At 51.3% G+C, this 14,592-nt stretch overlaps 1 protein-coding gene across 12 annotated transcripts in view; it reads left to right on the top strand.

The window, feature by feature from the left end:
* The window catches only part of ADCK1 (aarF domain containing kinase 1), a 122,350-nt gene that overhangs the window by 88,410 nt on the left and 19,348 nt on the right, over positions 1–14,592 (top strand). For all 12 annotated transcript variants that reach the window (XM_034643183.1, XM_034643179.1, XM_002926358.4 and 9 more), the window contains one exon: positions 3,994–4,110. In XM_034643183.1, coding sequence (XP_034499074.1) covers positions 3,994–4,110 — 117 coding nt within the window. The remainder of the gene's footprint in view (positions 1–3,993; positions 4,111–14,592) is intronic.

Genomic DNA, 14,592 nt, shown 5'->3' on the forward strand with positions numbered 1-14,592 from the left:
ACAAGCTCAGACAATGGAAGTGTGGGGTCAGGGAGACCGGGAGAGGGTGAGAGGGCAGCCGGGCCGAACGGTCAGGACCGGGGCATTTGTGGATCTGCGGTGTATTGTGGGGAGGGGCCAGGGCAGGCGGTGAGGTTTGTGACTAACCTGGGGGAAAGCTGGGACAAGGGAGGACAGAGAAGCCTTAGAAGCACAGGGTCTGAGACCAGAAGAGACGGGAGTGTGCCTGGACAAGTGGAAGCAGGGAGAGCTAACTGGTCATCTCCTGGGCGGGACCGCTTTCAGGGGCCACTTCTTAGTGCAAGGTAAGGGTCCTGGGACTCTCCAGAAATTGTGGGCAGACCTTGAGGGATGTGCATGCTTTTGGAGAAGCACCACCCCCTCCTGTGAATCTCCAAGATGGAGAACCATCTCCATTAGTAGTAGTTACTATTTTTTACTTGCCTGTGCTATCCGAGGCACGTTTTAAAGTGCTTTGCATGTATTTACTTCTTAATCTTTACACAGTCCCACAAGGGAAAGACCATCATTAGCCCCTTGTCAACGGCAGGGAAATTGAGGCCCAGAGAGATGAAACCATTTGCCCAAGGTTACACGGCTTCCGGTCTGGGGCAGAGGCGGGCTCTGGATGGAGGCAGCCTGGCTCTAGAGCCTGCGGGTTAAACCATGGTGCTGTTCTGCCTTCGTGATAATTTATGGGGCAGATCTGAATCGTGCTGAATTGTCTGTAGCGTTAACTCGCAGCCCTGGTTGTGTGTCAGAAGCACTTGTGAAAGTCTACACGGCTGGCATAAGGCAGCTGGTGTCTGTCCCGCAGGAGCTAAGTGTGTGCCACTGTGCCGAGCACCAGGATTCCACACGTGCTAGTAGGAAGTCGGGAACATTGCCTTGCTGTAAATGTCATCGCCATTTTACAGGTGGGAAGCCGGCCCTCCGGTTATAAAACTTACCCACAGTCACACAGCTTGGAGGTAGCAAAACCACGGCTCCAGCCTGACTATCTGCCTCGGGGTCTGTGCTCTGCTTCCCTGGGCTCCCGAGGTGATGGGCACTAGCCCAGGAGAACCAGGGCCTGCTTCACAGGTGCGCTGACCAAAGCACAGGAACAAAATGGAACCATGGGTCAGGGCCAGACTATGTGGCTGAGGCCCAGGGTCTTGGGCTGGAATTTTCCATAACCTGTGCCCTTCTTCTTGGGATCAGTATCGGCCCCAGCATGGAGGACAGGTGGAGCCCACAGTGGGGCCTCTGATCTGTAACAAGGAGATAGACTTTGGACCCAGAGTCCTGATGGCCAGGATGTGACCCTGCCTGTGGGGTCAGTGGGCCCCCCTGGCCATGAGCCTCCCTGGGTTGAGTTTTGTTTGGGGGGCATGGGAGGATTCTTCTCATTGCCTCTTTAGAATGATTCTCTTTCATCTTTCTCCTCTTTGATGGAAGGAGCAGAAGGCGGCACGGGGATGAAACATGGGTGTTGGGGGGAATTTTGCCTTACTCTCCCAAACCCTTCTGCCCACGGGGTGATTTAGGGGCAAGTCATCGACCTTATGGTCGACCCACGGTCAAGCTAGGTTTCTCCTAGGTGAGCAGGGAGCAGATTTGCATTTTGTAGTCATTTCGGTGATGTAGTTGTCAAGGGGCAATTTGCCGTCCTCCCTGAGCTCCCATGACAAACTTCTCTACCTCCCAGGTTTGGTATTCTATCATTTCAGATCTAAGCAGCTGCGGCAGGGGCCATTGTGTCTGACAGGGACAGTTGCATTGGGAGAAGGCTGGGGAGAAAGGTGGAGGAGTGGGGAGCGCAGCGCTCCCACCGCTCTGATTAAACAAGCCCAGAAAGTCTCCAGACTTTGGGTTTTCTCTTTCCATCTGTGGCTCTTTCAAGCGGTTTTCCAAGTTGCCCCAGGCAGGCCCAGATGGGGGCCTGACCTAGTGTCCCCAGAGCCCCAGGCTCCCACTGCCAAGCTTAGGTTTCCACACAAACTGAGAAAGGAACTTCATGTCAAAAATCTGTCCGTTCCATTTGGAAGCCACAGCCACCGCCAACAACAGCAAACTTGCACTCGTATTTTTAAAGATAGTGTGTGAAAAGTACCAAGCAAGACCGAATTTAAGTTCACAGTCGTAGAGAGTCACAGATTTCTCTACTAGCCCAGATTTTCAAATGGCAAGACCTACAGGGAAGTAGCAAACCACAATGACACTTGACTTCAGTTGGAAGCTTTGTTCCAGAGACCCCAGAGTGCTTCGCGTGTGTGTGTGACCCCAGATGTCCTCAGAGCCCCTTCTTGAGACGGGGCAGGAGCAGTCCTTTGTGATGAGGAAAACGGAGGCATTGGGGGTTAAGTGGCTGGATTAAGATGTGGCAGTATTCACAGAATGAGGAAGGGAAACAGGTTTCTTGGCTTGAGGGCTGTAATCTTATTGCTGGATGAGTTTTGGGGATCAAGATGAGGGGAGTGCTTATTCCCCCAAACCCTTGAATTAACTGCCCCTTTTCCTTTCTTCTTTTTTTTGACTTTTTTTTCCCCCTATCTTGCTTTATTTGTAAGTGGAAAAAAGCCCATCACAAGTTGTTGGGGAAACGTGGCATGCCGATATCCCAGTAATTCTTCCCTCCTGGAAGTGGTGGCACTGTTGGCTGTCACTCGTATGGGCCCCCAGCAGCTGTTGGTGCAGTCCCATCTCTTGCCTGTTTCTGGGGAAATCTGTTCTTTTTTTGGCCATTGGGTGTTCTTAGAGTCTGAGAGAACTGGAGAGTGTATCAATTGGGAATGCATTTGTCTGCAGGTAACCAACAGCACAATTTAGAGCATCTTAAATGAAGAAAGATTTATTTTCCTCACATGGCGAGAAGGCTTACAGCAGTTGCCTGCTGATATTGTGTTAGTGGTATGTTGGTATCAGGGCTGGCATCTCTGATTTTCTTGGACTTTTCCTCATGGTTGCAAGATAGCTGCTGCAGCTCCAGGTATCATATTCACTTTCAAGGTAAGAAAGAAGGGTAAGAAGAGTTGCACCACTTAGAAACATCTCCCGCCCTTTTTTAAAGATCCCACTTATTTATTTGAGAGGGAGAAAGAGAAAGTGCACACAAGCAGGGGGTAGGGACAGAGGGGAGAAGAAGAAGCAGACTCCCCGCTGAGCAGGGATCCTGATGTGGGGCTCCATCCCAGAGATCACAACCTGTTCCCAAGGCAGATGCTCAACCAACTGAGCCACCCAGACGCCCCCTACAAACATCCCTTTTTATGAAGCAAAGAAAAACCTTCCCAGGCCTCCACGTATGACTCATAAGCCAGGACTGTGTCACATGACCATGCCTATGGCAAGGCAGGTGGGAAAGTATGTAGTTTTTCCTGTGTCTGGGGAAGAGGAGGACTGGGGGTAGGTGCTGGGTTAGGGTCCAGCATTGTCCGCCACACAGAGGACTTGTAGGAAACGGGCATGAGAAAACTCAGGACTTCCTGGCTGAAAAATTTATCACCCAGTAAAAATTCGTTCATTCGTTCATTCATAGACATAGACATAGAATACATCCATTGCACAAGTATAGAAACAGAGGCAGAGGGTTGAGATTCACGTGAGGAGCCTGCAGTGGGCCTGGTAAGAGAGGGAAATAGATTTCAGTGCCAACTCTGGCTCAGGTATGAGGGGTTCCATGCCTGTTCCCCTAAGTCCCAATTTTAGTTTTGGCTCTTGGTGGTGTCTGGAGGCATTGAGGAGAGTGGGGAAGCCCTTCTCTGGTCCCTAAGCAGGAAGGGGTCTCTAAGGGAGGGCCCAGGGGTCTAGCTGGTGGAGGAGCAGCGTGGCCTGCCCTGCTTTCTTGGCCTGACCCCCCTGCCCTGGCCTGTCCCTTCTCGGTCCCTCTTGGCTTTGTCTCGTGTTCCTGGGAGGAGTGTCTGCCCTTGCCTGGCTCTCCGTGCCTCTCTGTGGTCCTGGCTTCTAGCTGCGGGCCCTCCAGCCCTTCTGACCTGCCCTTGCCTGTTCCAGGTCCCCCGCATCTACTGGGAGCTGTCCACCAAGCGGGTCCTTCTGATGGAGTTTGTGGACGGCGGCCAGGTCAATGACAGAGACTACATGGAGAGGAACAAGATTGACGTCAACGAGGTGAGGTTGAGCGCTCACAGCTGCTGTGCGCGGACATGGGCGTGGTCGGGGCCACCCACTGAGGGCTGATGTGTCCCTCTGAGGTCTCACTGCCTTGAAACGGAGCCTGTTGTCTGAAGAATTATCGTATCTCTGAGCACAAAGCATCCTCCCTGGGCATCTGGTACAGTCCTCTGCGCTGTCTCCTAAAGCTGGGGCTGGCAGTGCACATTGGGGTGCAGGCCCATGGTGAGCCCCCTCCTGCAGCTCGTGCCCCACCCAGTGACTGCCGTCTGTCCTCTTGTCCGAGCCGCACAGAGCTGAGCGGCCCCAGAGAACAGCGGTGTGAAATCTGTGCGACTTACTGCTTCTGCCCCTGTGGGGCCCGGGAACACCTTCTTCCTTCTTCCCACTCTCCCCTCTCCCTGCTGCTCCCCAGACCTCAAGGGGTCAGGCCAGCAGGGGCGAGCAGGAGCCAACTGTTTCTACTTCACAGAGCTAAAAGAAAAGGGAGGCTTCGGTCTCCCGCCTCCCACCCCATTGGTCCCAGGGAAAGAAAGCTGGCCAGTGGGTGAGGCCTGTACCCCAGTTCCTTCTTGGTTGCCATAGGGTCCCACCAGTAGGGATGGAGTTATACTTTTTCAACAATACCCATCATTTTTATAGTCCCTCCTCAGAGCTAGGTACAGGGGTTCAGAGGGGGCCAGACATCATTCCCTTCTTTAAGGAGCTCCCCACCTCGTGTTGCCGTCAGATCCACAGCTAAATTCTTACAAGCACCTCCGGGCAGCAGGAGGGGTATGAGCGAGACCCCAGGGAGCTGCATGGAGGAAATGCTTGCTTCTGCCACAGGTCGGCTTCCCCAGCAGGATGGTAGGGATTTGCTGGGCGCCTGTGTGTCACGGTGGAGGAGTTGGGGGGCAGTGACGGAACTGCAAGGAAGGGGAAGGGAATGGCAGGGTTTCCAGGGGAGTGTGGAAAAATAGGGTGGGGGCAGGTACTGAAGATGTTGGGCAGGACCCCAAAGGTACTAGGGAGTCACGAAGGGTATGGAGGAGTGCAGTCACATGGTCCACGGCTCTGGGTAGGCGAGAGGAAGCAGTGGAGAGAGGTGAATGCTCTTTCCTTCCTCCCACCCCAGGCAACATATGAAGATGAGCCTGTGGTCCCAGTGGTGGGATAGCACGGAGGAGGAAGCTACCCCTTGGCTCAGCAGATGAGCCAGTGGAAATGTAGGAGAGGGTGCACGTTGGGAGCTCAGGCCTCCGAGTGCCTGTGTGGCCTCTGCCAATGGGGACAATGACCTCGTTCAAAGAAGATTGTGAGGGCCATACGAGTGCTGAGCACCATGCCTGGCAGGCACTTCCTGCTACAATATGGTGGCAAGGTTGTTGTTTTCATTGTTATCTTTGGGCTCTGTCCTTTATCTCCTTTTACTGTAAATGTTTATTGAATGCCTAACTCGCTGTACCAGTTGCTTTTTTCCATAATAAACTTGGGAGGCAGGTCTTAATGTCTTCATTCTGCTGATGAGGATTCAGATTCAGAGAGGGAAGGTAACTTGTCCAAGGTCGCACAGCTAGTAGAGCTGGAATTGAAACCCAAGCCCCTCTGACTCCACTGTTTCTTGGTTCATAAAAGGAGAGTTTGCATCAGAGCGTAGGGGACCGCTGCTGGGAACGTGGCTGGGAAGGACTCAGCGACAGCTGGCCTTGGCCTCCTAGGAACTGAGGGAAAGATGCTCTCAGAACCCTTGGGGACCTTATGGTATGTGTGTAGGGTGGGGAGGCTGGATAGGCACCAGGCCCCCCCTGCTTTACTCAGGACAGCTCAGCCATCACCAGAGTTGCCTGTTGGGCTTTTCTGGAAGAGGTCTCCCTTTGAGGGTTGGGAAAGGATAAGAGAAGCACTGTTTTCATTCAACCCTCCACTTTCCAGATGGCAGGGCACTCAGAGGGAGAGCAGATGTCTTTCCTGAGGTCCCTCAGCCAGTAGCACAACTTGGGGCTTCTGACTCTGCTCTTGTCACTGTTGCCTTCTAGGGTGGGCCTGGGAGGCTGTTTGGGTCGAGCTTCTGCTCTTGGGTACAAAGTCTTTGGTTCCAGTTGTGGGGGGAGGCAGGGAGATCACCTCCAGCTTTTCCTGAGCAGCCTTAATGGGGAGCAGGGTCTCTCTGCCTACAGATCAGGAAAGATGCCAGAGGCCTCATGCCTTCCCCCTCCCCTGCCAGGTGACCGGTATTTACTTACTGCCAGCTGTGGTGGGATTTTCATTTCAGCAGCACCCCCAAATCCATTAATCTCTTTGGATACAGTGAGTCCAGGGCCACAATGGTGTTTTATCAGAGGCAGCTTTGATTTTTCAAAGACAAGTGCAAACAAAGAGGTGCTCTGCTGTACTTGGCTTGCTCTCGTGGCTGAGCCAGGTCCTGGGAGGAGGGGCAGCTGGGCTGGAGGGGGCCTGTCGGAGCTGGGCAGGGTGGTGCCCTCCGAGAGCCCAGGTTCATCTGCTCCTGCCTCTGGCCTTCTTTAAATGTCCTTGCGGATAAGGCCAGCGTTCCGGGCAGAGCAGACCCTCAGTGGACATCCTGGGAATTAGTGGAGAATAAATCAGCCAGTCTCACTCCCTGGGTTAACCTCTGGGAGGCAGGGCTGAGGCAGAGTGTTGGTTTTTTGTTTTCTGGGGACATGCGGAGTGGGGCAGGACGATATCGGAGGGATTTGGGGAAAACAATAACAGCAATAATAGTTATGAGCAACTAACACATGAGCACATGGCACATGTAATCTCTACTCCTTACACCTGGCCTGCCAAGGGTGATTTGAGAAACCATAACCCCATGTATGGATGAGAGAGCTAAAGCTCAGAGAGGTTCAACGACTTGCCCAACCTCAGACAGCTAGCAGGGACAGAGCCAGGTGTTTGAACACAGGTGTGCCGGATGCTCCTTGCTCCTCCGCCTTCTCCGTCCCCCTCCTGGGACTGACTCTGGCTGCAGTGGAACCAGGGCCCCTCGAGTGACGGCCACATCAGTAACTCCCTGAAGAAGGAGGCGCAGCGCGGACTGAGCAGCTCTGCCCACCACGAGTGCTGAGTGCAGCCCTTCTCCCTTGAACTCGTGTCAGGCATGGTTTTTTCCATTTCGTGCACACACTGTTCCCCTTTCAGAGAGATGAGTAGACGAGCAGTGCGTGAGCCGTGCTGAGCACAGCGCCTGGGGTGTGGTTGGCACTCCAGATTGGTCCTTAGTTGATTATTGTTGTTTTCTTTTTTTTTCTTTTCTTTTTCTTTTTCTTTTTTTAAAGATTTTATTTATTTTTTTGACAGAGATAGAGACAGCCAGTGAGAGAGGGAACACAAGCAGGCGGAGTGGGAGTGGAAGAAGCAGGCTCATAGAGGAGGAGCCTGATGTGGGGCTCGATCCCATAACGCCGGGATCACGCCCTGAGCCCAAGGCAGACGCTTAACCGCTGTGCCACCCAGGTGCCCCTGATTATTGTTGTTTTCATGATTATTACCATCGTTGGACCCTGTCCTTTCCTCCTTTACCTCCTTATACGGTTAGTGTTTACCAACAGCCCAGCTGTGTGCCAGACGCTTCCTACGCTGTAAGCTTAGGACGGAGGGCTTAGTGCCCCTGTCTGCAGGTGAGGAATTGGAGACCCAGAGAGGGGAGCTCCCAGATCTTGATGGTACACTTCCACCATCTTCATATGGATCCACTTTGTAATTTCCAGCCAGATAAAGATGCGAATCGTTTCTAGCCCTCAGGCAGGCTTCCTCACCCCCACTAGGGGTGCCTTTCTGACTGTTGTCAGAGGTCACTTCTGCTCACTACCGCACTTCATACAAGCGGAGTCACACAGTGTGGTCTTTTGGATCTGGCATCTTTGTCATCAGTCACCTGTGGGTCTTTTCTAGAAGCTCTGTTCTCTTCCATTGGTCTATCAGTCCATCCTTGTAATAGTACCACACTGTCTTGATTACGTAATTCCTCAGTCCCCTGGCCCTGGCTTCTGGGGTTTGTGTGATCTGGGAGGCTCTTTGGTATTCTGAGATGTTGTCATTAAATACTGCCGCAGAAACCTCAGGCTGGACAGTGGGCAGGGGTAGCCGGTGTGCTGTACTGAGCTGTCGCTGACCATCGGTTGGGAGAAGACTGGGGACAGGCCCTACTTTACAGAAACTAATCTGTGTGTCTCTTACCAAGCAGCATGAGAGCCGCAGACCTCACAGAAGACTAGTGGGGCATGAGTGTGTGTGTGTGTGTGTGTGTGTGTGAGAGTGTGAGTGTGTGTGTGTGTGAGTGTGAGTGTGGGTGTGGGTGGCGGGTGATGGCGGGGACGGGAAGGGAGAGGTACGGAGACTCCATGTTACTGAAAATTTCTAACAGACTTCTGAGGTTCTAAAGTTTCCTGGGGACTGTGGGACTCAGTGAGCCAGTCCCTGGAGTGAAGCCCTCCTTAGGACAGCCTGGTTATGAGTGTTCCTGGGGGAGGGAAGTATGGGACAGCCAGAAGTGACAAGGGGCAAATACCTCACCTCACATCCTGGGTGGTAGGGGGTTTAGTGACATCTTGGCTGCCACAGGCGGCTTGACTTCAGCTTGAAGTTGGGGCTCAGGAAGTGGTTGTAAAAGGAATTGCTTTCCAGGTGGGTGGGGATGGTTCCAGACCCCTCCAACCACTTGTTGAGTCAGCCCTACTCCACTTTGAAGAGGCCTCCTGGCCCTGCAGCATCCCAGCCTCGCTGGGCCTAGCATGTGAGGACCTGAAGACCAGTCTAAGTAGCCAGTACCCAAAGACTCAGTTGGAGAAAGGCCAGGTTAGGAGGCAAGAGACCTGAGTTCCAGCCCGCGTTCTGCCCGTGGCTCGCTGTGTGACCTTGGACAAATCACTCCCCCTCTCTGGGCCTCAATTTTCTTATTGAAGGCATTGAATTAGTTGGACTCTAAGGTTATATCCTGTTCGGGTATTTTACACAACAGTGATTCTTGGCTTGCTGGGAGTTAAGACTTCAACCATCTATTTCAGAATCTCCAGGGGGAGCTTACTCAATGCAATTCCTGCCCCACCCCAGACTGACTCATCAGAATCTGGAGTGGAAAGGGTTGCAAGAATCCGTGTTTTAACAGACTCTTCGGGTGGTTCAGACACTGACTGGAGACCAGGAACCACCTGCCCCAAGGCCAGCCTCCAAGCTCACTCATCCAGGGAGCCTGAGGCCTGGGGGGCCAGCAGCCCGGGCGGGGGGGACCCTCTTTTGTTTGAGTCTCTGCCCCCAGAAGCAGCATATTACCGAGGGCCTGCCCTGGTGATCATATTTGCCAGTCACATTAAGAGCTGGTGACAGTGACTGTCATTGATTTTATTAAAAGTAAAGGTCGAGCAGGAGCACGCTTCCCTAGGCTGGATGGAGCCTCCTCGAGCCATAGGATGACTATTGATTGCAGACCTTTTATCGAAGGTTAATTGGATTTCAGTGAGTGTGTGTTTAAGACCCTGCCTGGGCTGAGGCCCAATTGAATTTGTGTGAAATTAGCTAGAGAGAAAGGTGACAAAGTTGGGAGTTTGGGGCATGTGGGGCTGGGGACTGGGGTCTGGTGAGCAGACACCTGCTGTCTGTGAAGAGTGGGGGTAGATGCAGAGATGGGAACTTGTGAAAGAGGCCTGGGAGCCAGCTAGGGGACGAGGGCAGGGGGCTTCCGGGGGTCATTAGCTGGACTTGGATTCAGTCCTCTGTCTTTGGGATGGCCGTCTTTGTATGTGGCATGGCCTCCAGAGCCTATCTTTTCCTCTCTGCAGAAAGTAAATTTCGCTTTGAGTCAGAGTGGGGGTGGGGGTGGTGATGGGCATCAGGGGTTCAGCTCATACTTAGAAAGCCTTCCCACGAATCCTCCTTTTTCAAGACCCCCAACTCTGGTTTTCAGAGGCGTCAGGGGCCTTCAGTTGCTGAGCCTCTGTGGGATTGGGGCAAACAGCAAGCTCCCCCCTGCCAGCCTATGGTCCCATCTGGCAGAGGCAGTCTTGCTCATCTCTTTCTGTCTGCTCTCTCTGTTGTTGGGGGCTCTTCGTTTTCTTCCTTTTTTTTAGCGCTCTTCATGGGGTAGGGAGGGAGTGGAGTCAGTGCATGGGTTCAGTCTGCCACGTGTAGCCAGAAGCCCTTGCCATGCTTCTTCCTTCCAGTAGTTTTAAGAATCCATTCCAGGGGCTCCTGGGTGGCACAGCGGTTGAGCGTCTGCCTGCGGCTCAGGGCGTGATCCCGGCGTTATGGGATCGAGCCCCACATCAGGCTCCTCCTCTATGAGCCTGCTTCTTCCTCTCCCACTCCGCCTGCTTGTGTTCCCTCTCTCACTGGCTGTCTCTATCTCTGTTGAATAAATAAATAAAATCTTAAAAAAAAAAAAAGAATCCATTCCAGGTCATTCTGGGAGCTGCGGAAGGGTCTCAGTTGTATGTTTCAGCAGACGTTTCTCGAGCACCTACTGTGTGCAGGCATCGCATGTAAGTGCTGTACCAGAGAGATGCAGAGAGCGTGGCAGAAGGGGTGGCTGGGTGCCGTGGCAGGAGGGGCAGAGGGTTTCAAAGTTGGGGCACCCTGGGCTTACGCCTGTTTCTGCCATTTGTTGGCCAGGCGCCCTTGGGTAAGTTACTTAAACTGTGAGTGATTGTCCACATCTGTGCAGTCAGAGTCCTAACAATATCTACTTCACGGGGTCGTTGTTTAGACTGTAGGCTGTGAAGTTGTGTAAGATCATTTATTTTATTTGTTTATTTGAGAGAGGGAGCCCGAGCAGGGGGCGGGGCAGAGGGAGAGGGAGAAGCAGACTCCCTGCTGAGCAGGGAGCCTGATGCAGGACTCGACCCCAGGACCCTGGGATCGTGACCTGAGCCAAAGGCAGATGCTTAACCGACTGACCCACCCAGGAGGCTCTGTGTAAGATCATTTATAATTCATGATGTTATTCACAGAGGCATGTCTTCTTTGCCCCCCTCCTCTCCATCTACCTCTGTTGTCCTGGGCACGTAGACTTGGAAAATGAGCAGTGATCATCGATTGAGCAAACAGTGACCCCCCCCCCCCATCTGTAAAGGCCATGCTGCAGTTAGAGCCCAGTCTCCCCATGTTGAATACCACGCTTACTTTTCCTCCGTGTCGTCTCCCACTTCACGGGCCTCTGGCTCTGGGGTAGAAGGTGCCCAGAGGACCAGGGGAGGGATCTTGCTTACCGAAATCACTAGAAAGAAAACATCTCCTTCCGTCGTCCTCATATAGAAGAACTCCATTAACTTGTCAGACCGAATCTTGAGAAGCGCGGGGATGTTCTAGAGATCTCAGTGCACGATATGGGTTCTTGGAGATTTCTTTCCCCAACAGCAGGGGGGTTAGGAGTGGAGTCAGTCTTCCTGGACTCTGGTCCTGGCTCTGCTACTTACGAACCATGCTGTCTTGGTGAAGCCAGTCACTCTTTGGAAGCCCCAGCTGTCTGTTGTAAAGTGGGGTACAGGAGAAGAACCCATAGGATTGTTCGATGATTGGAACATGAAGCATTTGGTGCAGTGGCCCAGTACACGCTCAGCACAAGTTGTTACTACATTGGAATTCCAGCCCTCAGGACCCCTTGCCGGAAAGAGGAAATATGTAGGGAAGAAACCCTTTCCCTGTTTCTTATATTGACCCAGGTCAGGTGGAAGGATGTGGAAAGATTTCTCTGGAGTGCGTTTTTGCCCCAAGGCAGGATATGTCAAGTGTCCCCGGCTCCTCCTTCACTGTGTCTTCAATAGTCATGGCCCCTAGGACCCAATCCCTTTGGTCACTGTGACTCTTTGAGTCTGTCTGGCCAGGAGACCTGAGAGTCCTTCTTGGCCTTGGGGATATCCTTTGTCCTGGCTCTCTGGTGCTGTCCCACTGTAAGCCTAACCCAGAGAAGCTTTCACCAAGCTCCAAAATTAGAGTAACCCCCCACCTTCTATAATTAACCCACTTACCACCTCTCCCAGCACCGTGTGTGGCTGAAGAGGTTCCCCATGTCTTCACATTCAGGAATTTCATCTCCCCATTGGCTAGTCCAAGATTGACCCTCTCCATATATTGGATTTGGCCTCCCTGGGCCGCAGCAAGGAATCTGAGGTTTATGTATTCCCAGGGAAGTTCCTTGGGGCGGAGTGAAGGCTGAGAATAAAATCCTGGTCGTTCAGGCTCTGGTGCCTCAAGAAGCCTGGCCATAAACTGACAGAAGAACAAGGAGAATTTGAATTATTAACCTCTTTATACTTAACATCAGGCTACTTATGTGATTATTAATATCCTGCAACACCAACCTCCTATTTCTTTGAGAGATCTTGGCCTTGCTTGCACGACACCCCCAAGAACATAAATAGGCTTTCCCTTGGGGGTGGGAATAAATTAATCCATGCAATTATAGAATAATTAAAGCACTTTCAGCCAATTCAAGTTTTGAGAAAAATCCAAAAATAACTCCTTGATTTAAATATTATTTACTAAATTAATTCTTTACTCAACCTTTTTATAGATTCCTGTTTTTTTACCTCCCTGCTGTCAGGGAATAAAGGCATTGCGTAATTACTAAAGTCACTTACGTGAATGGCACATTCTTTTTACACAGAACAATTAAAAAACTTGTCACTGACTTTTTTTTCTAAAAAGAGCTATCCTATAGCTTTAGTTACCAGTGAGTTTTTTGGTTAGAGGAGCAGTCCTGGATTTCCCTCTGAGACTCTTTTCCCCAAGCGGAATACCTTTTTGGGTGCCCTGTGGACCTTCAGAGGGTTTCACTTCAGCCCCTGCCTCCAGGGGGGAGCTTCTCTGTACGTGGATAGGCAGGAGAGAGCGGGCGATTGACAGCTTGTTCACCGGACCCGGGCCACCTGGGTTTGGAGCCCGGTTTCACTCACTGCTGGCTGGGTGACCAAGCCTCTCCTCTTTCCCTTTTCCTATTTCTTCCTTTAGCCATCTACTACGGAGGATAGCTGTGAGTCCATGGAGGTGCCTAGAATGGTGCCTGGCCCAGAGTGTTAGCTATGACCGTTCTAAGACGTTGGCATTCCCCCGTCTTTATGCAGATGCTACTGTCAGAGGGCAAGGGGCAGCTTTAGAGGAACGGAGCAGACATTTTCCCAAAGAAGACATACAAGGAGCCAACAGATACATGACAAGGTGCTCCACATCACTCATCATCAGGGAAATTCACATCAAAACCCCAAGGAGATATCACCTCGCACCTGTTAGAATCGTCCTCAGGAAGTTAAGAGAGAACGGTGTTGGCGAGGCCGTGGAGAAAAAATGCTGGTGCATTCTTGGTGGGAAGGCGAACTGGTGTAGCCACTGTGGAAAATAGTGTGGAGGTTGAGCCAAAAATTAAAAACAGTACGACCGTATGATTCAGCAGTTCATCCTGGGTGTATAGCTGAAGGAAATGAAATCAGTATCTGGAAGGGAAATCTGCATCCCCGTGTTCATTACAGTATTTACAATTGTTTGCTCTTAATCACCAGACGTAGCTAAGCTAATTATGGAAAGAGGGTGGGAGAGAGGGTTGTGTGCCCATTGATGGCCTTAGGTTTCTTCTGGGATCCTCGGTGTCTCCGTGAGTAGGAGGGGGCTGGCTGCCTTCTCTGGGCAAATTGGGTCTAAGAAACTATTTACTGCGACTCTTGACAGATTGGAAGAAAAATTACCCCAAATTTAGAAATTAAGGCCAAGAGTGTGCAGTGTATCCTTTCAAAGTCGTTCTTAGGCATTGTTCAGGCAGCCCACTGAGGGCTTTTTAATATCCAGGGGAATGTAGTTCTGTTTGACTCTGCTATTGACAATTAATTAAGGGCTCAGACTGAAGTCATACGTCAACCTGTAGATCTTATCTGGTAGAGATGCAAATAATTTCTGCCCAGTAGAAAAGATAACCGCAAAGGTTATGATTTCCTTATTGCTCTGTAGGACAATAACCAGTTTTATATCTAATCCAGGAATCTTAGTCTCTTATTCCTGTTTAAATTCCCATAAATACTCAGTCCCTCAAAATTCTATGAACCAGCTCTGTCTTCTTATTTGCTTCCTTATTGGTGAATTAAACAATCTTTGACATGTGTTTATTCTATATTTTTATGAGTTATGTTTTTAACTTTTTGAAAATTACACTTTGATGGGAGTGATAAAGGGTACATTTTTTCCCAAGTTTTAAATAATAAGCTACCACATTACAACAAACACATTTGTGTGTCTTATTTAGTAATATAAGCCCTTTATAGTGTATAGTACATGGAGTGCTTTCCCAGATGTGATCACATTTTGACCCTGAATGTGGAGGTTACCCTGTGAGGAAATAGAACAGATGGAATTAGTCCCACTTAACAGCTAAGGGAACTTAGACCCAGACTGAGAAGGGAGGTGACTTGGCCCCCAGGTCAGACATGCCCTTGGCAGTACCAAGATGGCGGCAGAGTGACGCTGGTGGCCTAGGCTGGTTTTCCCTCTTGTCTGTGC

Source organism: Ailuropoda melanoleuca, chromosome 14 (assembly GCF_002007445.2).
Source record: "Ailuropoda melanoleuca isolate Jingjing chromosome 14, ASM200744v2, whole genome shotgun sequence".
Classification (NCBI taxonomy): Eukaryota; Metazoa; Chordata; class Mammalia; order Carnivora; family Ursidae; genus Ailuropoda; species Ailuropoda melanoleuca.